The sequence below is a fragment of the Chionomys nivalis genome, chromosome 17 (genome assembly GCF_950005125.1).
Source record: "Chionomys nivalis chromosome 17, mChiNiv1.1, whole genome shotgun sequence".
Classification (NCBI taxonomy): Eukaryota; Metazoa; Chordata; class Mammalia; order Rodentia; family Cricetidae; genus Chionomys; species Chionomys nivalis.
In genome coordinates, this window is record NC_080102.1 from 34,034,509 (window position 1) to 34,059,803 (window position 25,295).

Sequence of the window (25,295 nt, forward strand, 5' to 3'; positions counted from 1 at the left end):
CTTGGGTGGGTGCCTGGGCATCCCCTCTCCTGCCTGTCACACCCAGAACTGCCACGCAGAACCTTCTCTGCTCCCTGAAGAGCCTAGGTCACTCCCTCCTTGCCTTGCCTATGGAGGTCAAGCTAGGAGATCAGGGGCAGAGCTGCAGACATGTTACCAAGTCAAACATGGGTGTTCTATTTAATGTTTTCAGGAGAGCCCTTAGGCTTACCTCCACCCTTCCTCAGCTGCCTCTCAGCTCAAGTAGCTTAGACAAATCCCAAATCTTGCGGCCTGAGTGGGGTGGGGGTGGTGTTCTCGGATTCTGGGCTATGGCCTCTGGGCCCAGCACGGGTTGCAATGGGAGATATCTGAAAGGCGAAAGGGCTTGCTGAGTCACATTCCCCACCTTTCCCACCTCCAGCCCTTAGGGGGAAAATCCCCAGGAAATGGCTAAAGCCCCAACCCAGACAAACAGGAAGAGAAGATGTGACCTTGGTCCTAGCCAACACCTGGCCAGTCTTTGGGGTCAGGAGGAGGTTGAGGCCCTGTCGTGAGTTCTAGGCTTAAGCACAGGATTTGGGGTAGGATTGAGCTTCCCAGCTCTGACCCTCCCTGATCGATCCCTCTAGCCTTTGACCCCAGAGCCTTATCTCTATCCCCAGGTAGCAGGCTGGAGGAGGGGTTAGGTCTACGGGGAGCTGACAATCCCCTGGTCACAAGGCCTTCTAGCCTTCTGGAAGGGGACTGTGGGTAGCCCTCTTCCACCTAGGTTCATACCACTCCAGACCCTAGCTCTCTGGGGTGTGGTTGGGGTGTGGAGCTGGTAGCCTAATGCCTAGAGGACTCTGTCCCCTAGTATTCTGGAGGATAGGGCAGGGTGGGGGAGAGGATCTAGCTGGGTATCCTGAGCTCAGGGGTCAATTGCTCCTAACACACACACACACTCACTCACGCCAATGATTCTTATGGCTAGGATCCCTACACTGTGGCTTCCAGTTCTCATCCTGCAGAGGAGCTATGCTTGGGATCTGGGAGAGCCAGGGTGAAGACAATGAAAAGAACATTAGCTCTGAAGATGTCATATAACCAAACCAGCTTTTCCGTTTCCACTGCTGGGGGCTGAGCCTGGGCTGGTCTCCTTCCCCTGCAGACTGGCTGCCCACTGTTCAAGCACTGTCAGCCTCTAGGGAGAAATCTTAGTGTAGGCTTGGCAGTCCAGGCTTCCCTAGGGAGAGTTGCCTGAATCCTGGAAGGCCAGTACAGCCAAGCCTCAGGCACCTGTGTCATTGTTGTCCACGTGTCCCGTCCATCCATCCGTCTGCCCTTGTCCGTCCCCCTGCCACCGTGGCATGGCTGAGGTTTTTATTACACAAGGATCCTCCCCACCTGTAACAGCTCTCCTAACAACGTGGGAATCAGAAGTGGAAAGCCAAGCCTCCTCACCACCGCTAGTCACTTTACCTCTGTGTGTGTGTGTGTCGGCAACTTAAATTCAGCTGCTGGATGTGAACATTCAGCTACAGTTTAGAAAAGTGCTTTAAACAGCCATAGTGGCCTCTTAATCCCTGTGAGCTCTTTTCATTGCATTTCCTTCTGAACTAAGGAAGCAATAAATCTCAAATGTTTTTTTTTAAATATTTTTATGGTTTATTTAACTTTGTTTTATGTGCATTGTTGTGAAGGTGTCAGATCCCCTACAACTGGATCTTCAGACAGTTGTGAGCTGCCATGTGGGCTTTGGGAATTGAACCTGGGTCCTCTGGAAGAGCAGTCAGTGCTCTTAACCACTGAGCCATCTCTCCAGCCCCAAGTCTCAAATGTTTTAAATGGGTATGTACTTTCAGATGATAGATATGTGGTTAGATCTGTTACAACATACTGTCAATGTGATTGAACTCTGCTTTAAAATATATTCTATATAATGAAAAAGATTTAAGGCTATGAAGATCTACTTCAGACGGACAAGAGTAACCACAGCTTTTCCTGTGAGCTGTTCTCCACTATTGTCTGTTTTACTGTTAAGCTTCTATTGCAAAAACTTTTTTTCTTCTTTGTCCTTTACAAGTAAAAATCTAGGCTGGAGAGATGGCTCAGAGGTTAAGAGAACTGACTGCTGTTCCGGAAGTCCTGAGTTCAATTCCCAGAAACCACATGATGGCTCACACCCATCTGTAATGAGATCTGGTGCTCAGAACACTATATATATATATATAATAAATAAATTATAAATAAATTTATAATTTATATTAACTGACCTGCTAAGTTAAAACGAGTTACAGTCAATATGGAGGAGTCTGGGTAAAACATTCCTCCACAACCTCTCAGCCTGGACCCAGCTCTCCAGGAAGATCCCAGATAGTCATAACTCATATATACCCAATAGACAGCCCGCAAATGCTCAGAGATCTGGGGAACAGGGCATTTAAATGTTTAATTAAAAAGGCTTTTTTTTTTTTTTTTTTTTGGTTTTTCGAGACATGGTTTCTCTGTGGCTTTGGAGCCTGTCCTGGAACTAGCTCTGTAGACCAGGCTGGTCTCGAATTCACAGAGATCCGCCTGCCTCTGCCTCCCAAGTGCTGGGATTAAAGGCGTGCGCCACCATCGCCCGGCTTAAAAAGGCTTTCTGTAACAGAGAGACAGGTTGGCTCCTGGCAGCAACCCCTGCTTCCTCCAAAGAAGATGAATGGCTACAAAAGAACATTCGTCTGTAACTCGCTTCAAGCAAAAGCGCTAACCATGGGGATACACTGTCGTTCATCTAAACTGCTGCAAATCTCTTCAGACCATAGACAACAGGACACTGAGGAATCCTACAGTCTCCTAATCCACAGGACCTTCTGAGCCTATCAGGTCCCATGCTGTCAGCCTGAAGATAGATGCTGCCCTAATGACCATGGTGGACCTTGGGTGACTGTCTGGGTAGCCAATCCAGTAAGTTCTCTGCCATCTTAAAATCAATAACTCAAGGGGCTGGAGAGATGGCTCAGTGGTTAAGAGCATTTCCTGCTCTTCCAAAGGTCCTGAGTTCAATTCCCAGCAACCACATGGTGGCTCACAACCATCTGTAATAAGGTCTGGTGCCCTCTTCTGGCCTGCAGGCAGAACATTGTATACATAACAAGTAAATGTTTAAAAAATATTTATAAAAACAAACAAAACCATCTGTCAGTCATTTCCGACATAAATATACCGCCATTTAAATTTCAGTACAGATTAGAAACAGTAAAAATACTAATGTGTCTAAAACTTACGTTTTCACAAACTCAATTCTTGCAAGTTCCAGGGAGCTGACTTGGAGGGTTCACCTCAAACAGGTCGGGTGCACCCTCCCTCAATTACCAGGCCCTAAGAGCCGAAGCCTCCCCACCTTCCCCTGGTCCTGACACTCTTCCCCCTCAATCACCAGGACCTAAAGAAACATCTTTCCCTAAACTTAACCTTGTCCTCTGCTCTGCTAGCACCTCACCAGGTCCAAGAAACACTGGACAGTTCCACAGAGCCTGGACAGCAGTGAAACAATCGGTACCCCACAATGTGGCCAGCATCCCAGCTGTATCAGGTTCCCCACCCCCACCCCCCACCCCCCGCCCTCGGCCCCGCCGCAAATCAGTAGGAAGCAGTTCTGAGAACTCAATGCCCTCAATCCCTTAATCTGCCATTCCTAACTCCTCACTTTTTAATAAAAATAAGAGAGGAAAGTTAGGGTCCAGGCACACCCTGCACAGTGCCTGCATAACAGACAGAAAGTACCCTGTCCTTTTAAGAGACAAGCTCCGCCCACTCTCTTCTCTGCCCCCCCCCCTTTCTCCCTCTCTCCTTCTTTCTCTCCCCTCCTCCCCCTCCTCTCCTCTCAATAAACTCCACACTCAAACTCTGTCTGTATGGTGTATTCTATCATCTGCTGTGGCGTTCACCCACCTTGTCATTTCCAGCAAGCTCACGGCCATTGCCACCGTTGTTTGAGAAGGTATCTAAACCAATGTCTGGGGTAGGTGGGATGGCTCACTTGCCCCCAAACCTGATGAACTGCCCTTAGGACTCACATGATTAAAGGGATTAAAGGGGAAACACAGCTCCTAAGAGCTGTCCTCTCAGGCTCTGTTGGAGCTGTAGCAGTTGCTCCCTCAGGTGAATAAAGAGCAAGTGGTGAGGTCAGCGCCTGGGAACTGGTGTGACCGCACCAAAGGTTCAGCTGGGAGAGGAAGCTGTAGCCATGACCAGTGTGCCTGACCTTTAATGCCACTGAACTGTGACCAAAATGACTACAATGGCAACTTCTATATTTTATCACAGTAAAAATTAAAAGAGAGCAAAACAATTCTACTTTACTATCAATTCCCTGTGACCATTGCAAGCCTTAATTCAGCAGCTACATATAATATAAGAAGTGAAGTCCAGGCTTCACAGTACACTCCCCTAATCCCAGCATTGGGAGGCAGAGGTAGGCAGATCTCTTTGGGTTGGAATCCAGCCTGGTCTACAGAAGTTCCAGGCCAGTCAGGGCTGCAAAGTGAGATTCTGTCTCAGAAACAATAAAAGTAGCCCACCTTTAATCCCAGCACCGGGGAGGCAGAGGCAGGCAGACCTCTGAGTTCCAGGACAGCCTGGGCTACACAGAGAAACCCTGTTTTGGAAAAAACAAAACCCAAAAAACAAAACAAAACAAAACAAAACAAAAAAACCAACAACAAAGTGAAGTGCGCTGAAGCAGGTCTGATCTGGCCATGATGGCACACACCTGTTATTCCAGCACTAGGGAGGCAGAGTCAGAACTGTATTTGAGGCCAGTGTGGGCCACATAGTGAGGCCATTTCAAACAAAACAACAACAAAGGGGCTGGAGAAACGGCTCAGCAGTTGGAAGGACTCTTCTTCCAGAGGACCCGGGTTCTGAGCACTGACACAATAGCTTATAACTGCTCACTCTAGTTCCAGGGGATCCAAAGCCTTCTCTGGCCCCTATGGCATCAGTCATGCATGTGGTACACAGACACACATGTAGGCAAAATACTCATATTTGTAAGAATAAAAACTAAAAAAACCCCAAACACCCCAAAACCTAAGAGCTGTGGATGTAGCTTGGTGGTAAAGCATTTGCCTAGTGACATGCACAAGGCCTTAGGTTTAATCCTTAGCACCGAAAACGGTATGTGTGTGTGTGTGGGGGGGTAATCTGACTAGCCACTGAAGATAAGTGACTCAATTAAACCCTGCCATAATGTTGGCATTGATGGCAAACACCAGCAGTCTCAGCATCGAGGAGGTTGAGGCAGGAGGATTATCTTAAATTCAAGTACCTATGCCAAAGCAAAATCATGACTCAAAAAAACCCAAAAGGCCAGGCGTTGTGATATACATCTTTAATCCTAGAACTCAGGAGACAGAGCAGAGGCAGGAGGATCTCTTTGAGTTGGAAGACAGTCTGGTCTATACAAGAAGTTCCTGGCCAGCCAGACTCCTTAGTGAGATCTTGTCTCAGAAAACAACAGAAGTAGCTGGGGTGGTGGTGGCGCATATCTTTAATCCCAGCACTTGGAAGGCAGAGGAGGGTGGATCTTTCTGAGTCTGAGGCCAGCCTGGTCTACAAAGCAAGTTCCGGGACAGCCAGAACTAGAACCCTGTCACAGAGAAACCCTGTCTTGAAAAACAAACAAACAAAAACCCAAACCAACCAACAACAACAACAACAACAAAAAAGAACATCAATTAAAACACACACACACACACACCCAAGAGAGATGGGGCTCCTTATTCTGACAACACAGATGGACCGCCACAGTGGACCTTGGAGGACTAAATGTCACGTGGCAGGGTCATAGTGTCTTACTCGGTATAGTACAGTGGAGTAGAACTACCTGTGGTCTGGACTGAATTTATGGAAACTCAGGTGCTACTAGGAAGGTAGTGATGGTGGGCAAGGAGGCAGCCACCCAGGTTGCCAGATTCTAGCCATATCTGGTCCAGTGGCCAGTCTATGTATTCCCCACTCCAAGAGCTGCAAGGACTTACCTTGCCCCTATAATTACCCAGCTAGCATCTCCTATGGAGGCAGCTCAAAGTGTGGGATAAGCAACAGGGCCAGGACACCTTGCTGGTTTAGGAACAGTGGCGTCAGGGGCTCTGTCCCTCCAGGAGGCAGGGCTCGGTTATAAGGTCAGGAGGTCAGATAGATCACACAGGGCGGGCTCAGCATAGCTGCCCATAGCAGGAAGGTCAGACAGATCTTTATTGGGGGTAACCCGCTGACAACATAGACATCTAGGACAGGCGTAGATACTGGGGAACTGGGGCGGTACATCTCCATCAGTCTCATTCCGGCCTGGGTGAGGCTCAGGAATGTAGGAAGCGGTTAAAGGCATTGTAAGCTGACTCCAGATCGAAGAGCATCTGGCGAACCTGGGAGTCATCCAGCTCATCAGACGCCGACATTCCGCTCAGGGTCTGCAGCCTAGGGGCACAGGTGCAAGCGTGTATGAGCAGTAGGACTATGATGTCACCACGGGGCTCCACCTGCTCAGGACAGCCACTCACCACTGGCTGACTGTTTGACGACCCTCAAAGTCTGGAGGCAGGTGGCTCATCCGGTGCATGGTCTCCATTAGCTCCCGTAGGTCCGGCTGAATCTACAGAGATGAGGGCCAGGCTGAGACCCTACCTACCTTGTTCTGTTTCCCTCCATCCAGGCCCGGGTTCCCTGCCCAACTCGCGCACCTCATCCATGGCGCGGATCTCCAGACGCAGCTTGTCCATGATTGTAATGAAGAGCTGGGAACACATGCATTAGGCATCCCATTCAGTAGGGGTGCAGAGACCCTTTGCGGCCTACAGACCTGCCACAAGGACCACGGTCCCATCCATCTTCCTCTCCACACTGTATACTAGCGGTTCCTTTCCGCCTGAGGACTACACCCAAGACCTGCCTAGGTTACCGACCTTCTGGGTCTACACACATTGGGGACCACAATTGTGAGAGTAGTGTGGGAATCTGGGGAACACTCCTACACGACCCCTTCAATCCGTGGCCCTGCCAGAGTAGATCACATGTATGTTTCCCTCCCCAGTACGGAACTCAGTCATGGGGGACTCGGGCTCTATGGATGCTTCTCTCCTCAGCCACAGCTGTGGTGACCCCTCCCAGGTTACGGCTTAGCACCAGGAACTCCGCGAACACACACTCATGACTGACCCAGGCTGGTAGTTCCTTCCCCCTAGTCCCCACAGGGCCCTCCCAGGAGCTGTAGGACACACCGAAACTACATCTGCAATGCAGCGGTTGAGATTGCCCTTGTCGTCCTTGATAGTGATGGGTCGGTCCTCCTTGATCCTCTCCATGGCAAGTGGGCAGTCCAGCTAAGGGGCACGGACATGGTCTCAGGGCATCACAGGGCCTCCAGGAGGCCAGGGTATTATCCCCACATCCCACCACACCTTTCCTGCAGGATGGAGGGAAGGACCGGTTCACTCACTCTGAACTTCCGGCAAAACTCGTCAATGGAACTGATCTCTGAGCCTTGAACCTGTCGAAAGGCAGCTTTGTACTGGACCAGGAGCCTGGAGCACGCGGCAGTGTATCTAGGGAGAGGAGAGTCTAGCTTGGCTCACTGTGCTCGCCCTCAGCAAGTCTAGATACAGCAGCTTTCATGGAAGGACCGGGAGGGCCAAAGACTTTCTAATGGGTCTGTAGACAAAGAGAGTTCTGGACAAGAGCAGGGAGGTATGCCATAACTATCACAAAGAATCTGTGTGGGCTGGCCAGGAACTCTGCACAAGAGCCCAGATGTCTACTCTATTCACCCCAGACCAAGGTGTCAGACATCCCTTACCACCGGTCCAGCCCCTGGTCCAGCCACACTGGCTTGTCCTCTCTGAACAAAGTGCCAGTATCCATGCTGGACAGTGATTCCCTAGACTATGCTGTCCCCAGGCGGCAGCTCACCTCCCGAGGACAGAACCATACTCAGCCTTACAGAATGTCCCTGGCTGACGTGGCTCCGAAGCTGGTAGCCACCAGGACTACCCCACAGCTTAAGCCCTGGACCTACATTTGTGTTGCCTACTGAACCCACGAGCATCATGGAAGGGAGAAACATGTTTTTGAGAATTGGTGGCCACCAACACCTGAAGCCACAGGCTTGCTCACTCATTAGGGGTGACGCAGTCCTTGATGTACGCTTTCTCCAGGGCCTGCATGGTCTTCACCACTGCAAACAGTTCTGCCATGTTGTCATACCTAAGACAAAGCCATCCATCAGGGCAAAGCTCTGAGGCGGGGAAGCCTTGGCATCTGGAACCCAGGGCAGCCAGTCACCTGCTGCTCTGTAGCAATGGCACATTACAGCTCACCCCTCACTCCATTTCTGGTAGATAATCTTCAGGAACTGTCTCCCTAGCCTGACCCCATTTCCTCCCCAACCACTGGTGTGGTGGTGGCTTTGAGAGGAGACCACTTGGCCTGCCACGGAGGCCGGATGGGCGCATGCGTATGCTCAGATATTTGACTTACTTCTCCCGCTCCCGAGCATTCTTGTACAGCTTTACTTCCTGTTGGGAAAGTGGGCAAGACAGCCAGCATCAGTAGGTAGTTACGGAACCAGCGACCGTCACATGGTGTTTGCAGTGGCTGTGACCAGTTAAATATCTACTACTTACCTCATACAGCTCCGGCTTGTTCCCAGGGGCTGCAACAGAGCAGGCGGGAGCTTACAGGTGATCACAAGATGACCCCGGGGCTGTCCCATCTCGGCTACTTCCCGTGCCATGTACCAAAGAGCTCAGAAGGAGCTACAGAATAGGGGTTCTAGCCTCACCTCCTACCAGTACTGCCCCTAGGAGCCTACAGACTGAACGCTGAGTTTAGCTCTCCACCATAGCGAGATGATCATACTTTGTCGATAGAACTATTACATGGTACAAATAAAAGTCTGCCACATGCTTCACAGCCTAGGGTTGGAAACCCAGAGGTGCTCAGGATATCAGAGGTTCTGGCCACATTGCAGTTCATTGTCTCTACCCAGCAGGGCACTGCTGGACCCTCAGAATCCACCATAAAAGGCTCTGGCACTCGTCACCCCAAAGGCCTATGAATATGGGATGGAGGTGGCAGTGTGGTCCCTTCCCCACCCGTCCCTGCAGCAGGGGAAGCCTGGGCCCCTCCGTTTTCTTCCTGCTTAGGCTACACTCACCTCCAATGCCAGGAGTAGCTGGGATTCCGTGAAACATCCTGCAGGCCCTGGCAGTTACAGCACAGAGACCTGGGAAGCAAAGCCAACAATAACACAAGGGGTCCCTGACACCTCAAGAACCGGGCTCTGGGTGTGTGTGTCAGTGCCTTGTGAATAGGTTTCCCGCTCTCTATAGGAACAACACAGGATGCTACGGACTGTCATGGGGCAGCCAGGAGAGTCCTTTCTGGAAGCTTGGTTAAGGTAGGGAAGAGCAGCTGATGGAGGAATCGGGGTAGCATCTTGAGCTTCGGGGAAGGGCCCAGTGTTGCAACACCTTTCAGTGGAAATTGGAAGAACTAGGTGTCTAGGGCTATGGGGAGTGTGAGTGGAGGAGGGTTTCACCCTAATTCTGTGGGAGCTACTGCAGGAATGAACCAAGGCAAGCTTGTTGGTTGATGCCTTCTAGAAAGGGTGGAAGCAGGGCCCAGGGAAGGTCCTGTTTAATAAGGAAGTTGAGGTCAGTGGCTTAACCAGTTAAAACCCGCCTCAGGTTTTGAAATGGGGCGAAAACAAAAGTTCAAGGAAGGTAGGCAAACTGAGATGGAGTGGCCCGATGAAGAGCCTGAGATACTGAGGTCGCAGGAGCTAGGAACAGCCTGCGGAGTCCCCGGAGAAAGGTGAACACCCTCACAGTCAGGGAAACCTGAGCTATGAGCCAGTAATGCCACCTGACAGCGCCCACCGACTACTGAGACACGGACCGCGCCGCAAGGGCCGCTGAGCCCAAAGGAGACGGGATCGGGCCTCTTAGCCCAAAGGGCTCCTATGCTGCGGGACCCAGCCATAGCTGCCGCGTACCTGGGGCGTTTGGAATCCCGGAGATGGCGACAGCAGCTCGGTGCTCGCTTTTTCCGCCTGCGCCTGCCGGGAAGCCCGATCGGCAGCTCGGCGCTCATTCTCCCAACTTAAGCCTACGCACAGAGCAAGCCCAATCAGTGGGTCGGCGCTCATCCTCTGTGCCTGAGCTTGCGCTCTGGGGCAGCAGCGCCTGTTAAGGATTTAAGTCACATCGTCCACCCCTTTCCCAGACAGACACACAAATGGGACAGGCGCTTAGTTTATTAAAGTTTCTTTTTTTTTCGGGGGAGGGGCAGAAACGATAGGGCCAGGATCAGAAGCATTTAAAGAAGAGCTTGGGACCTTGGTTCAGTGAGCAGGCGCCGGCCGGCAGTCTCGCACCCAGGGCGTCTCGGTCCCCTTTGCTCAGGTGTCTGCCGCACAACTGCAGCTCCTGCAGCTGCACGAAGATCTTGTCCCAGAGGTCGGAGCTCAGGGGCCCCTGGATGGAGCAGCCTGTGGGGGAAGGGGGAGGTAGGTTTAACTTGTAGGCAGGCTTTTCCACCTCACACACAGGAGGCGTGGTGCTCATGCCGTACCTCAGAGCCTACATTTTGGCTTGCCCCCAACGTAAAATGTACTCAACAAGGCTTTGAAATCTGTATATTGTGGGCCCAAGGATCTCTGGAGGCTACTGAATGCCAGGACTCGAACATTAGGCCTGAGATACCAGTAGGCTCAGGGTATCAGGGAGCTGTAGGAAATGGCACAGGTGCCAGAAATACCAGGGTGCAGGAAGCGGGGAGTAAGGCACAGAAAGGTGCTCAGATTTTATCAAATTTCAGCTGGGCTGGAGAACGCTTTGGTGGTAGCAAAGCTCATTTACGAGCAGGGAGGGTATGAATAACGCCCCCTACCAGGAAGGAGGAAAGTCCTTTAGTGGAGCTGGTAGCACCTGGATTCCAGTCATCTTCCTGCCCACAAGAATTAGGAAATAATTCCCTGTACGAGACACTGGTTTGCTACTCCCCTGACGCAGAAAACCCAGTATTATCATGCAAACCAAGAGGTTCTAATCTTCCTGTTCACTTTTAGAACACCTGTGAAACTGCCTAGGCTGTCAAGTGTATGCATGCCTATCTGAAAAGTCACCAAGTATCTGGAAGATGGCACCTTAAAAAAACGATGTGTGGGGGCCGGGCGGTGGTGGCGCACGCCTTTAATCCCAGCACTCGGGAGGCAGAGGCAGGCGGATCTCTGTGAGTTCGAGACCAGCCTGGTCTACAAGAGCTAGTTCCAGGACAGGCTCCAAAACCACAGAGAAACCCTGTCTCGAAAAACCAAAAGAAAAAACAACAACAACAAAAAAAAACGATGTGTGGGGGTTGGAGAGATGGTTCAGCGGTTAAGAGCACTGGCTGCTCTTCAGAAGTCCTGAGTTCAATTCCCAGCAACCACATGGTTGGTGGTTCTCATCGATCTGTAATGAGATCTGGTGCCCTCTTCTGGCCCGCAGGCATACATGCAGACAGCACAGTATACATAATAAATAAATCTTAAAACAAAAAAGCAATGTGTGAAGCTGGGCGATGGTGGCGCACGCCTTTAATCCCAGCACTCGGGAGGCAGAGGTAGGCGGATCTCTGTGAGTTCGAGACCAGCCTGATCTACAGAGCTAGTTCCAGGACAGGCTCCAAAGCCACAGAGAAACCCTGTCTCGAAAAACCAAAAAAGTATGAACTGCTTTTGTAGAAGCTCTTGGTTGGGTTCCTTGACCCCCACAATTATAATTCAATTCCAGGGTTACCAGACATGCACATGGTGCACATACATACAGGCAAAACACTCATACAAAGAGAAGAAAACTGAGCAAATCTTTTTGTTTTGAGACGGTCTTTGTATAGCCCTAGCTGTCAGCTAATCTAAATTAACCGTGTGTCATTAATCTGGCACACACTACCGTGTCTTGCACAAAGCAAGTAAATCTTTTTTTTTTTTTAAAGCTCTTAATAATAAATGCAAACAGGGCTGGAGAGATGGCTCAGAGGTTAAGAGTACTGGCTACTCTTCCAGAGGTCTTGAGTTCAATTCCCAGCAACAATATGGTGGCTCAAAACCATCTATAATGAGATCTGGTGCTTTCTTCTGGAGTGCAGACATACACGTAGGCAGAACATTGTATATATAATAAATAAATCTTAAAAAAAATACAAAAATTTAAAAAAGGAATGAAGAACTATACCTGTGGGAAAGGTCCTTAATGCTTTTAATTTTATTTATTTTTTGTTTTGGTTTTCAGGGCAGGGTTTCTCTGTGGTTTTGGAGTCTGTCCTGGAAGTAGCTCTTGTAGACCAGGCTGGCCTCAGACTCACAGAGATCCGCCTGCCTCTGCCCCCCAAGTACTGGGATTAAAGGCGTGTGCCACCACCACCCAGCCTTTTTTTTTTTAAGATTTATTTTATGTATACGAGTGCCTTTATGCCAGAAGAAGGCATCAGATCCCACTAGAGATGGCTGTGAGCCACCATGTGGTTACTGGGAATTGAACTCAGGTCCTCTGGAAGAATAGCTAGTGCTCTTAACCTCTGAGTCATTGCCCCAGGCCCAATGCTTTTTTAAAAATAAGTAATTTATTTAACTTTATTTTATATGCATTGGTGTGAAGGTATCAGATTCCCAGGAACTAAAGTTACAGATGGGAGCTGCCATGTGGTTGCTGGGAATTGAACTCAGGTCCTCTGGAAGAACAGCCAGTGCTCTTAACCACTGAGCCATCTCTCCAGTCCCAATTCTTAATGCTTTTTATTGTTTTGTTAAGGTCTTTCTTTTTTTTTTTTTTTTTTTTTTTTTTTTCGAGACGGTTTCTCTGTAGCTTTGGAGTCTGTCCTGGAACTAGCTCTGTAGACCAGGCTGTCTTCAAACTTACAAAGATCTGTCCACCTCTGCCTCCGAAGTGCTGGGATTAAAAGTGTGCACTGTCAATGCCCAGCTAGCAAATCTCTGAGTTTGAGGCCAGCCTGGTCTACAGAGTTACAGGACAGCCAAAACTACCCTGAGAAACCCTACCTCAAAAAAAGAAACAAAACAAAAAGAAAAACAAAAAAACAAAAAACAACAAAACCCTCTCCTACAAAAAGACCAATAAACAAACAAATAAATAATAAATATTTGTGTGTGTACTTGTGTTTTATCTGCATGTCCACCTATGTACCATGTGAAATTAGTCTGCCTGCAGAGGCCAGAAGGCAGCTTCACATCCCCTGGAACCGGAGTTACAGAGGTTGTGAGCTGCCATGTGTGTGCTGAGAACTGGGGTTCTCTGGAAGAGTAGCCCTTAACCACTGACCATCTCCAGAGTCTCCTTTTATTTATTTATTTATTTAGAGATGGGGCCTCACTATGTAGCTCAGGACATTGTTTGAAGTAGTCTGCCTGAGTCTCCTTCGTGCTGGGTTACAGGTATGAGCCATATCTGGTTCTTTCCTGCCATAACCAGAGACAGTCTCTCACTCCTGGCCCTGATATACCATAAGCTGCCTTTCACCAGGACAGCCTCCTAGAGCCTGGGTGGTAGCAGTGACTGCCCCTTCCTCTGGCAGGTCTCTGGAAGGTAAGTCCTGCGTTAGGTGATACATGGTAGGAGACCCTGTAGCTTCCAGCTCTTACCTGACAAGCCAAGGAAACTGAGGCCTTGGGGCCGCTCTTGGAGGGCAGACAAGAGCTCCTCCAGACTGGCACAGCTGACCTCAGGATTGGCAGACAGGTCCAGAGAGACAAGTGAGGGGCAGCAAGGGAGGCATCTGGAATAACATGGGAAGTGAAGGGCTGAGTGTCCAGGGAAAGCCCTAGCTTTATTACCAGGGAAGGCTGACCCAGATGAACCCACAGCTCTGGGAGCCAGGGACCAAGCCTAGCAGCATCCAGAATCCTGGTCCAGCTCGGCACAGCACTAGTCAGAGGCGAGACTACGGTGGCCTGCTTTGAACAACTCCTGACACTGCCGGAAAGACAGCTGAGCCGCTAGGAGCGTGATGGGGATAGAGGAAGAAACACTTCACCAAGGAAATGAAGGATAGTTCAGAGAAAAGTTCACGAATGACAGAGACTTAAGGAGGGTAAGTATGCCTGTCAGAGCTATCCCTTGAGACAGTGGAAGTCAGAAAGAGGAGACACCCTGACCCATCCATCTCTCACATCAGGCTCCCTCACGGGACAGTCGGTGGCTGAGGGAAGGTGTGTTACCTGCTCAGTTCTCTCACAGCCTTGTCACTCAGGTAGTTTGCAGACAGGGTCAGGTGGGCCAGAGCACAGCCTTCCTAGACACAAGCACAGGGCAAAAGGCCATGCCTAGTGGGCACCTAGCCACCTTCCTCCCGGCAGAGACCCACACCTGAGAAAACTGTTTGGAGATGAAAAGGAACCTCTCTTCTAAGCTAGAGGTTACAGATGGCTTATAAAGATCATAGGGCTGGGCTGGAGAGATGGCTCAGTGGTTAAGAGCACTGGCTGCTGGCCGGGTGGCGGTGGCGCACACCTTTAATCCCAACACTTGAAGGGGGGGCAGAGGCAGGTGGATCTCCATGAGTTGGAGGCCAGCCTGGGCTACAAAGCGAGTCCCAGGATATTTAGGACTGTTACACAACCACTGGCTGCTCTTCCAGAGGACTTGAGTTCAATTCCCAGTACCCACATGGCAGCTCGTAACTGTCTATCTGTAACTCCAGTTCCTGGGGATCGGACACCTTCACATCAATGCATATAAAGTTAATATATATATAAAAAAAAAACACAGGAGCCTCGTGTATTCCTTGTAACTTGTCTGAAGTAATACCATCCCAGGAGCCATGGGTGTTTCCTCTCCTCAAATTCTGCACAGTACTGCATGGTTTCAGCTGTAGCACCTTGGATTTGGGGCCTACAATGAACAGAACATTGTGTTCTGGCTTGGCAGTCCCCTCCATACCTCATACCTTGGTCAGGTATTTGATAACAGGCTCCATGAGACTCAGGTTGCTCTTGCTGGCTGCCACAGAGCTAAGCTCCAAACGTAGGAGGGCACGGGCTGGTAAGTTCTGCAGCACCCTTGCCAGGGCAGGAGCACCGAGCGTATTGTAAGACAAGGACAAGGTCTTCAGGTGCTCAGCGTCTGTACAGGGCAAGAACTTTCATCAACACAGAGATACCCACTGCCCTCTCCCTACCCTAGAGTTCTGACCCCAGAAACCTTGTGAAGCCTTTAAAGAAACTGCTACCCAGCCAGGCAGTGGTGGCACACACCTTTAATCCCAGCACTCGGGAGGCAGAGGCAGGCGGATCTCTGTGAGTTTGAGGCCAGCCTGGTCTACAAGAGCTAGTTCCAGGACAGGCTGCATAGAGAAACCCTGTCTCAAAAACAAACAAACAAGCAAAAAAGAAACTGCTACCCCTGAATTTTGTTGTTGTTGTTTTTTTTTTTTTTTTTTTTTTTTGGTTTTTCGAGACAGGGTTTCTCTGTGGTTTTGGAGCCTGTCCTGGAACTAGCTCTTGTAGACCAGGCTGGTCTCGAACTCACAGAGATCCGCCTGCCTCTGCCTCCCGAGTGCTGGGATTAAAGGCGTGCGCCACCACCGCCCGGCTGTTTTTTGAGACAGGGTATCTCTGTAGCTTTGGAGCCTGTCCTGGAACTAGCTCTTGTAGACCAGGCTGGCTTCGAACTCACAGAGATCCGCCTGCCTCTGCCTCCTGAGTGCTGGGTTTAAAGGCGTGCACCACCACCGCCCAGCACTCGAGCCCAGTTTCCCCATTTCCATGGCTGGCTGCTGGGGATGAGGACATCTGTGAATGGAGGTTAGGACAGTGCTCTGACCATGGCCACCTAATCCCAGGCCCCTCCCTCTTCTGGGCTCCTCTGGGTGGTCCCAGTTCCCAACCCTCTGTACTAGGATGTCACTGAATCAGGTGGCTTCATGTTAAAATTGCCTCAGGAAAGCAGAAAGTTTAATCCAGAGGTGTAAAGGGACTTGAGGGCAGACACGGCCTTTCTGAGACTCATGTGGTGTGTGGGGATCAGGATGAGTCCTGAGAATACAATGCTGGTTCAGAACCAACTTCTGTTGGAGCCCCTGCTAAACCCACATGTATGCCTGGGGTGCTCACAGAAAGCTAGGTCCTTGTATCCTGGGGTCCCTCTGCTCAAGGTCCTAATTCTCTCAACTCTGGGCTCAGGGAATACACTTAGCCGGTCATCTTACCTTGGAAGGCACTACCCAGAGTAGCCTGGTGGCTCTGGAAGAAGCTGGAGCTAAAGCCACAGGCTTGCAGGCGCAGGGTGCTGAGCATGGGGCAGGCCCGCAGAAGGGAGGCCAGGGCCTGGCCACAGCCATCTCCCAGTGGATTCATGCTTAAGTCCAGTTCCTCCAAGTTCTATAGAAGACATGGTTTGGGTACTGAGTTCCCAGATACCCATGAGCCCACCTTGCCACAGAGTCTGGTCTCTGCATGGGTCCCATCCAAGGGCCAAGCACTGCCCGGCTCTCCCAGCTACACCACAGCAAATGCGAATGGCTCAGTGGGAATACTACCGCCTTGCCGGTGTTGGCCCACTGCACCCTGGGTCTTTACCTGTAGAGCGGTTTGACCGGAGGAGCCTTCAGCAAGCTGGCGCAGACCCTCCTGGCCCAAGTGATTGGAAGAGAGATCAAGGAGGATCAGGTTAGGCATGGTGCCCAGGGTCGCTAGCAGCTCAGGAGCGCAGGTGTCTCCTAGCCGGTTCCCAGCAAGGCGCAGCTCCCGGAGCATTGTATGCAACTTGAGGGCGCGCAGTAGGGGTATGAGCTGGGCTTGGCACAAAGCCAGGGAACAGGCACTAAATGAAGGGCTTGAACTCTGCTGCTCCACGGCCTGCAGCACTTGCTGGTGCTCCCCTGAGAAGAGAGATAGATATAGGGTCGGCGGGGTCAGAGCTTGAACCTGCCCTGGAGTCCTTCAGGCAAAGCAAGTGGCCCAGGAGGTAATCCTGAGCCCATTCCTACAAGCCTTGGATTTAGTACCACACGAGCTTGCATATAAATCTGGAGGGCTCTGATCTGTCAGCTGCACTCACACCGTCCGGTCTTGGAAACAAGCTTCCCGGTGACCTCCAGCCCCTCCAGACTCCTCCCTTGCCTTTCCCTGTGTCTTAGGTTGCTTCAGAATTCTCATTCCAAGAGTCCATGATTTCAGAGCTGTCTGTTCCTACCTGTCACCCACACGTACACATGTAACAGGTTTCTCCAGACACGGGTATGTGCAGGGAAGTGGGGACTACATACCCAGCTCCTCATGCCTAGGCAGGGCTACCTTACCTTGCCCCAGGCTCTGGCAGGCCCTGCGGTAGCGGTCAGTCAGTGGGGGAAGGTCCCATGAGGTCACTTCGGCCAGCACCTAGAATGTGTAACTGGTGAGCAGCCCTGTAGAGCCGAGTAAGAGGGGTAGCCTGTGCCCGTGGCCCTGCCCCGCTGCCCACCTCGTCATTACTCTGCAGCACATCGGGGATGGGGTCCTGCGGAGCCAACAGGGCTCCATCCTTCCGTAGGGTGAGCCTTGGAAGTAGCCCACAGGTTTGGTAGTAGCGCTGGGCAGCTTGCTCTGCTAGCCAGGCTACAGAGTGGACGTCACTGCTACAGAGAAGAACGACATGCTGAGCTCAGATGCCCCGGGTCCTACTGTGGTGCTTAGCATCTCCTCTGGGTAACTAGCCTCTTACTGTGCAGCCCAGCGACTACCTGCTCTTCCAGCAACTTCTAAGGCCAACAGAACCTTCTTAGACTGTGCTAGGGATCCCCGCTTGAGCTTGTGGAGGGCTCCCTGGGGCTCAAGGGAGCAGGGTGTCAAGCCAGGAGTCCTTCTCACACACCCATCCTGATAGTCACACGAGGGTGCTGTGTAGCCTACTGCTGACAGACCAGGCAGAGCTGCGTGGCCAACAGAGGAGTCTGGGAATAGGAGAGGGCACACGTATGCCTTACCTGTGTGGGACAGGGATGAGGAAAAGGTTATCCTGAATTTGAACTCGAATCCGGATGGGAGGAGGCTGGACCAGAAGCTAGTAGGCAAGGACACAGGGAGGGGACATTCAGAAACCAGAGTTTTCAATCCCCACCTGTCTCAAATTGGAAAGATGGTGCTATGCACCCACCAAAGGCTGGCCTGCTGTGCAATTTTCCCTGGTGGGTCCCGAGGTCCTAGGCACGCTGGGACTGTCTGGAGGCTCTGCAGCCGGGCTGCCATCTCCTGCTTTAGTCCGTGTGCCCCAATCATCGAGACATGTTAGGCGACTCTGCTTGGCACCAGCCCGGCGCCTGACAGAGCATCGCTCGTAATCTGACCCTGAGGCACTGGGCCTGCTCCGAAGGCTCACGGGTGTATCTAACTCCAACCATTCCCCAGCCAGGAATTCCTCCTCGGGAATGAGCGCTGCCTTGGGGGCAGAGACTTCATCTGAGCTCCGAGGCAGTCCAGGTACCAGGCGGCGGCTCTGGGCACTGCCCACTCCTCGGATGGCAGCTTGGTAAGCAGAGCGGCAAGCAATTGCTGTGGCCGTCTCTCTACTTTTGGATGATGGCTCAGGGGTCTGGGCTTCATCCTGCTGTACTTTGGTGTACGGTCTCGGTCTTTTCTGAGATGGCCTGCAGGGACCCACGCTGTCCTCGTCCTCTGAGCTGCTACTGCTGCTGGTTGGCCTGTGCCTGTTTTTTTGAGGTCTAGACACAGCAGACACAGTTTCCTCCAGAAAGACCTTAGCAGGGGCCGGAGAGACCTCTGGAGGTCTAGGGGTACACAGGGAAAGTTCCGGACAGGGGCTCGAGGGAGGAGAAGTCTCAGGATCAAAGAGATGGTTATTTGGGATGCTCTGGAGGGCAGAGGAGCCGTGGGGCGCTGAGGAAGAGAGAAGAGATCATGAGAGAGGACCCCCACCTTTAGGGCCAAGAGTCGAGGAGACAGGGGAGACCCTGCTTACCTTGGCCTGAGGAGGCCAACTGGAGCCTCCTCTCCATGGACGCTGCCTTCTGCCTTGTCTCAAGGTCAAGGTCCCTGAAGTACAGCTTCACCCACTGCTGCAGAGTCTCCAGGGGGCTGAGGCCCTGTGTGGCACTCAGTTGAGCAAAAGCAACAATAGATTCCATTACAGTCCCTGCCCGCCTGGCTCACGCCCTGCTTACCTTCTTGGTACGGAGAGTTACAGATGCCCCTCGCTCGATGAGCAGTTCGGCTACCTCAAAGTGGCCACAGTTGAGGGCATCATGCAGGGGGGTGATGCCGTCACAACCCTGGCCACCTGGGTCATCTACTGCTGCTCCATGGTCCAGAAGGAAGCGGACGATCTCTGGGGGCAAGACCACATGGACTCCGTTCCCAGAACCATTCTCTCTTGCTTCCTGACTCATACATCCACCATGTGCCCGGCCTGACCCCACTTACCAAGATGCCCATAGTTGCATGCTTCATGTAGAGGTGTCCAGCCACAGTAGTCTCGGGGATTCAGGGGGTGGCCCTAGGGACAAAGAAATGTCCTGGCCCTGGGCCTCAAAGGTCTATTCCTTGGTATAACTGTTTCCCTCTTTAGGTATTACGAAAAAAAAAGAGGAGGATGTGCCCTGGCCCTTCCAGTGCCTTGCTGGCTACACTATCACAATAGATTCCTAGGCCATGTACTATCTTGCGCCTTGGTACAGATAGTGCCTGACTACAGGGCTTGGAACAGGAGGGAGGAAGCCAGAAATCTGTTGTCCCTTCCTGTCCTTACTTGGCCAGCCCATTCACCCACAGCAGGGACACTACACATCCTGTCTCTTTAAAAACAAGCAAAAAAGGAGATATTGCCTGGGCCCACAGCTCTCCGAGGAAGCCAGGCTCAATGATCTCACTGGGGATTTTGGCCCACCTGCCTCACAAGATCCTGGACGCGGCGCAGTTGGCCTTCGATGCAGGCTCGGTGCAGCAGGGTCTCTCCCATGTCATTGCGCCGGTTCCACTGTAAGGGCAGTTGCCCCGACACGGGGCAGGAGCGTGAGGGGCAGGAGCATAGCCGGGTACAGTGGTGTTAGACAGCAGGGAGGGGGTAGGGCAGGAGCGTGAGGGGCAGGAGCATAGCCGGGTACAGTGGTGTTAGACAGCAGGGAGGGGGTGGGGTAGGAGCGTGAGGGGCAGGAGCATAGCCGGGTACAGTGGTGTTAGACAGCAGGGAGGGGGTGGGGCAGGAGCGTGAGGGGCAGGAGCATAGCCGGGTACAGTGGTGTTAGACAGCAGGGAGGGGGTGGGGCAGGAGCGTGAGGGGCAGGAGCAAAGCCGGGTACAGTGGTGTTAGACAGCAGGGAGGGGGTGGGGCAGGAGCGTGAGGGGCAGGAGCACAGCCGGGAACAGTGGTGTTAGACAGCAGGGAGGGGGTGGGGCAGGAGCGTGAGGGGCAGGAGCATAGCAGGGTACAGTGGTGTTGGACAGCAGGGAGGGGGTAGGGCAGGAGCATAGCCGGGTGCAGTGGTATTGGGCAGCAGGAAGGGGGTAGGGGAGCTGTCCTTACCTTGTTTACCTTCCGCCGGCCCAGACAGCCCTGAAGCTCCTCATCTTCCTCCAGCCGCCGAGACAGACTGTCAGCATCGTCCTCTAGAAGAGTAAGGCCTGCTATCTCCCCTGACCCCTAGGGCAGAGTAGCCAGAAGCAGGGAAGCAGAACGCTGGGGTCTGTGAGCTGTGTAGCCAGGTAAAGCAAAAACGGACTCCCAGCACAGCCTCACTCCACCAAAAGGCCGCTTATGTTATGGATTATTTGTTTGTTTGTTGATTTATGGTTTTTTGAGACAGGGTTACTCTGTGTAGCCCTGGCTGTCCTGGAACTCAGAGACCCACCTGCCTCTGCCTCCCGAGTGCTAGGATTAAAGGCGTGTGCCACCACCGCCCACTGCTAGCTCACTACTCCACTACACACAGGGGCTGAAGAACACGAGGCAGCTGCTGGATCACAGCAGTGTTGACTGCCTCTGACCAGTGATTTCCTCAGAGAGCTTGACTACTAGGTCTCCTGTTCCATATACGCTGTCAGCCTCCTCCAATCGCTTCCACAGAAGCACTGGTTGCCCTTCCCAACTGCGCTGTTCCACCCCTTTGAGTCCCCAGCAGGCTCCATGAAGACACGACTCCAAAACACACCAGTCCATCCCAGGCACATCTCAGAGCAGACCCAGGCAGAAGAGGCAAGTGCAGCCCACCCAGCACACGAGGCAGCATTCGGCCCTCACCGCTCTCTGAGAGCTCCAGCTCACTAGCCTCCAGGGCCTCACTGGCTTCCTCTTCCTCTTCTTCTTCTTCCTCCTCCTCTGTGTCTTTTGCCATACTCAGTTTCTGCAGTTTAATTTCAGTGCTAGGAGCATCTTGGGGCTGCAACTTTAGTTGCACGGTATAAAGGTGCTGTAGGATCTGCCTCTGAGGAGCAGAGACATCCATTCAGGAACAAATAGTAACACAGAGAGCAATTAGTGCGAGGAAAGACAGGCTTGAGGCAGGAGGATTCTAAGTTCAAGGCCAGCTTGGGCAACTTAGTGGGACTCCGAATGAAAATACGAAAAGGGCTGGGGATATATAGGTCACAAGTAAGGTCTCAAGTTCAAAAGCTAGGAGCTGGATTTATTTGGGGATCCAACGTTTATACCTGAAGCTGGAAGCGCTGGGCCTGCTGGGCACAGCTCAAAGCCTTCTGGAAGCATGGTGCTAGCAGCTCATATGCATCACCTGCTTCCTCACGTGACAGTGCAATATTGAACCAAGTCTTAGCTCCCTGGAACAGAGAGAGAAGCGCAAAGTTGGTGGCTGCCTAGCGCATCCAGCTGGCCAGCTATAAGCTAGATGTGCTTTGTCCCTGTCTTACCACCAACTGACAGACCATGACAGTCTTCAGAAGGAACAACCTTTTCAGGGGCATCCACTCACACTGCCACTGGAAAATGGTGGGCTCAAGAAAGAGCCACCAAAAGACACCCGGGAACAAGGGCATGTCACCTCCAGGGCATTGCCCTTGCGTAGCCTCAGCTCCTCTTCATAGTGGTGCACAGCCTTGCGGTGATCCTTCATGTCCCACAGCGTGGTGGCCAGGGAAACATGGATGACAGCCAGCTCGACATCTGGTCTGTTCAGCAGCTCAGCGAAGTGCAGCTGGAGAGTCAGCCCGGTAAGGCTCAGACCCACACTTCACACATTGCTGGCACTTTTCTCCCACCCCTGGGGATGGCTAGGGGTGAGGGGGACATTCACCTGCTTCTGGTAAGCCTCTGATGCCTTTGGGAAATCACCCGCCTTGGAGAAAAGGTCCCCCAACTGTTCACAGATAGCCATGGCATGTTGAGGATCATTGCCCTCAGCCTCTTCCAGCTGCTGCTGCAGCTGGATCACTGCCAATACTGATGGAAAAAGTCTCATGTGAGACAGCAACACAACACGGGGTCCCAACTACATAGCCAACCACCCACCAGCCGCACTCCCTTAGGCAGGGAACTTGGGAGCAGGTGAAAGTGCCTTCATGGACCATTGGTATAAGGGGTAGTAGGGTACCTGACTGACCACTTGGGACTTTTGAACAGTACTTAGTTTGAAGATCTGAACACTAATGACCATCAGCGTTGGTTTCTGGGCTACAGCATGCCATCTCAGTACCCACTGGCTAATGTTGCTTTGTGATAAAGCCAGTCAGTTTCCCACACACCTTCTAGTGGTCCAGACACACTGCGCAGTAGGCTTGGGCAAAAGTCTACCCTGTATTCAAGTTGCCACTTTCCCTAAAACTTAAGCTTGGGTCTCTCTTGCTGGGAGAGCAGAGTCCTTCTCTCATCCCTGGGGCTCAATTCCAGGACCCCTTGTAGCCTCACCATGCTTGAGACTCTGACAGACAGCCACTCTCTGGACAGGCTTCTGGGAGCCCAACTTATAGGCCTTCTTCAGGGCTCGCTTGGCAGCTAGGAAGTCCCCCAGATCTTGGAGTACCTGGCAAGAGAAAAAAAGTGAGGCCCACAGACTCGCTAAGGCCCACACCCAGCAGACAAGGACTCGAGAGCTACCTGGGACACTACCACGCAGCATTCACTTTCCATGAATCTCATCTTCATAGCACGTGCACACTCCCGGGCCCCCTCCAGGCAGCGCATGGCCTGAGAGTGCTGCCCTCCGCGCCAGTGGATAGCACCCAGGTTGTATCGGGCCCGGAAGAGATCTTCGTAGAGATGGTTCTGCCTGTGGAGGATGGAGCGACAGGAGCTCAGAGAGCCCAGTGGCCACCAGCTTTGGAACAGTGGACATTGAAACATGTGTGGTGCTGCTGATACCCAGCCAGTCATGGCTATTAACACTACCTAGGCCCCAGCCCCACCATGCTGTGGTTTCAGGTCGAAACCTGCTTCCCTCAGCCTGCAGCACAGATGTGAATGGAAAGCGGACAACGTAGACAAGCTGTCCTCTTGGAAGGATCCCAGGGGACCACCTGCTCCCTCTTGGAATAGGGATGGTGCCTCACTCGGCGAGAAAGATGCTCTTCTTGAAGTAGTCATGGCACAGGGCTGTCTGCTGCAGACTCTCAAAGGTGAGGCCCAGGTTGAGGTAAAGCCGAGCCCGCATCTCACTCAGCTCTCGCTGGGTCAGTGTCCCTGGAAGACAACAGCTCTAGGAACTCAGCTGCCTCCTCTGGCTATGGGGCTGTCAGGTCCACCCAGCCTTTATCCCATCTTGTATTGAGGGAACCAGCAGTCTGCTGCAGAGAGTATACATAGAAATAGCAGATGCTGCCGGGCAGTGGTGGCGCACTTGGGAGGCAGAGGCAGGCAGATTTCTGTGAGTTCGAGGCCAGCCTGGTCTACAGAAAGAGTTCCAGGGCAGGCCCTGAATCTATAAAGAAACCATGCCTCAAAAAACAAAAAACCAAAACAAACAAACAAACAAACAAACAAAAGCAGGTGCCTGACAGGATCAAGTTAGTAAGCAACAAAGTCCCTGGAAAGTAAGGTTCCAGAAAGCAGGATATGGGGAGAACCCAGGGAAGGGGTACCTACCCTCTAGTTTCTCATCCACAATAGCTAAGCTCTTCTCAAAGGCAGCCTGTGCCTGAAGTAAGGCATCTCTTGCCTGGCAGTGATCATACACATCTAGATGGGTGCGGCCAATGGTGGCCCAGGCTCTCTGCAGCTCAGTGTGGTTGGACAGGGAAGCAGCCAAATCCAGGTAGAGATGCTGGTGCTAGCATAGGAAGAAAAAGTTTTGAAATAATCCCACTTCACACAAACCCAGAAATCTGACCCCAGGGGAAGCTACCCTTGTACAAGAGAACCTTCTGTTTCCCGAGTTCCGACAGAGTTTAGTTGTACACATTGTCGCATCTTTTCTGTGCCAAGGACTGTCTATGATGACAGATGCTCTGCCCTGGAGCCAGGCAGTGCTGTCATGCCAGACCACTAAGGGCAGCCTGGAGTGTTGCTCCCAACAGCAATGGGTCCTGATTCTTCCTCTTCCCACAGAGCAAAAACCACAGTCCCTTAAAAGTTTCAGTTGTCACAAACCCATTCATGCTCCAGTCCCCTACCAAGAGCCTGCAGCACCCGAAGCAGACATAACGGTGTGGCTGACAGTCATGTCAGCTATTGTGGGATGCTTATTTGCGAATCGACCCTCTCTCCACAACAAGAAGACACACCCCAGAAGTGCAGGCCCTCTACCTTCAGGGCAGCTGAGTAATTCTCCATCTCTGCCAGCCGTTCTCCGATCTTGCGGTGGGCCACTGCGCAGCCTAAGGTGTCCTGGACGCTCTCTAGCAGATGTAGCTCCTGCTGGTGCTCCTCCAAAGCTTCCTTGAAGCGGCCTGACGGAAGAGGGGAATGGAGTGGTCACGGTGCGACATCATCCAGCCATCCCCAGCCGCCACTCCTTCTCGCCGCTGCGGCTCACCGTGGCCAGCCAGCAGCTCCCCCAGCTGGTGGCAGTAGACCGCCTCCTCGCGCAGTTGCCCGCTCCTCTGGGCCCTGGCCTTGGCCTTGTTCAGCTCTGCCGGGAGGAAGAGAGGATCAGGATTAACGCGGAAACCGATCCGCACCCTGTGCTCCGCACGCCCCAAAGTACTCACGGCGAAGCTCCTGCTCCAGGGTCATAGTTACACAGCCACCACCGCCGCGGAAATCTGGACTTCCCGCGCTTCCCTGGGACCACGCCCATTTACTTTGCTCCACCCCCAACACGCAGGCCCCACCCAGTCTTCTGCGCGCATGTCTAACCCCGCCCCTTTGATGGTAGACGTGCAGTAGCGTTTGATGGAACCGGTAGTTTGACCC

The 25,295-nt window shown here is 52.3% G+C and overlaps 2 protein-coding genes across 2 annotated transcripts; both read right to left on the minus strand.

Annotated features, from left to right (window-relative positions):
* Nucleotides 1–6,189: 6,189 nt before the first annotated feature.
* Nucleotides 6,190–10,095, minus strand: Vps28 (VPS28 subunit of ESCRT-I). Its single transcript, XM_057791923.1, has 10 exons — nucleotides 10,004–10,095; nucleotides 9,164–9,232; nucleotides 8,631–8,659; nucleotides 8,485–8,522; nucleotides 8,122–8,211; nucleotides 7,448–7,553; nucleotides 7,230–7,331; nucleotides 6,693–6,746; nucleotides 6,513–6,604; nucleotides 6,190–6,429 (listed from the first exon to the last, which is right to left on the minus strand). Exons 2-10 carry the CDS (start codon nucleotides 9,198–9,200, stop codon nucleotides 6,312–6,314), a joined length of 666 nt encoding a protein of 221 aa, XP_057647906.1. The 5' UTR covers nucleotides 9,201–9,232; nucleotides 10,004–10,095; the 3' UTR covers nucleotides 6,190–6,311.
* A 216-nt stretch (nucleotides 10,096–10,311) lies between these two features.
* On the minus strand, nucleotides 10,312–25,173 carry Tonsl (tonsoku like, DNA repair protein). Its single transcript, XM_057792026.1, has 26 exons — nucleotides 25,091–25,173; nucleotides 24,916–25,011; nucleotides 24,687–24,829; nucleotides 24,027–24,210; nucleotides 23,495–23,624; nucleotides 23,043–23,214; nucleotides 22,854–22,968; nucleotides 22,243–22,388; nucleotides 21,991–22,143; nucleotides 21,644–21,769; nucleotides 21,234–21,417; nucleotides 20,520–20,602; nucleotides 19,884–19,973; nucleotides 19,421–19,493; nucleotides 19,162–19,325; nucleotides 18,960–19,083; nucleotides 18,138–18,877; nucleotides 17,968–18,044; nucleotides 17,466–17,619; nucleotides 17,305–17,383; nucleotides 16,583–16,884; nucleotides 16,213–16,384; nucleotides 14,953–15,128; nucleotides 14,225–14,298; nucleotides 13,649–13,782; nucleotides 10,312–10,498 (listed from the first exon to the last, which is right to left on the minus strand). The coding sequence occupies exons 1-26, from the start codon at nucleotides 25,113–25,115 to the stop codon at nucleotides 10,317–10,319; spliced, it is 4,098 nt and encodes a 1,365-aa protein (XP_057648009.1). The 5' UTR covers nucleotides 25,116–25,173; the 3' UTR covers nucleotides 10,312–10,316.
* Between the last annotated feature and the right edge of the window lie 122 nt (nucleotides 25,174–25,295).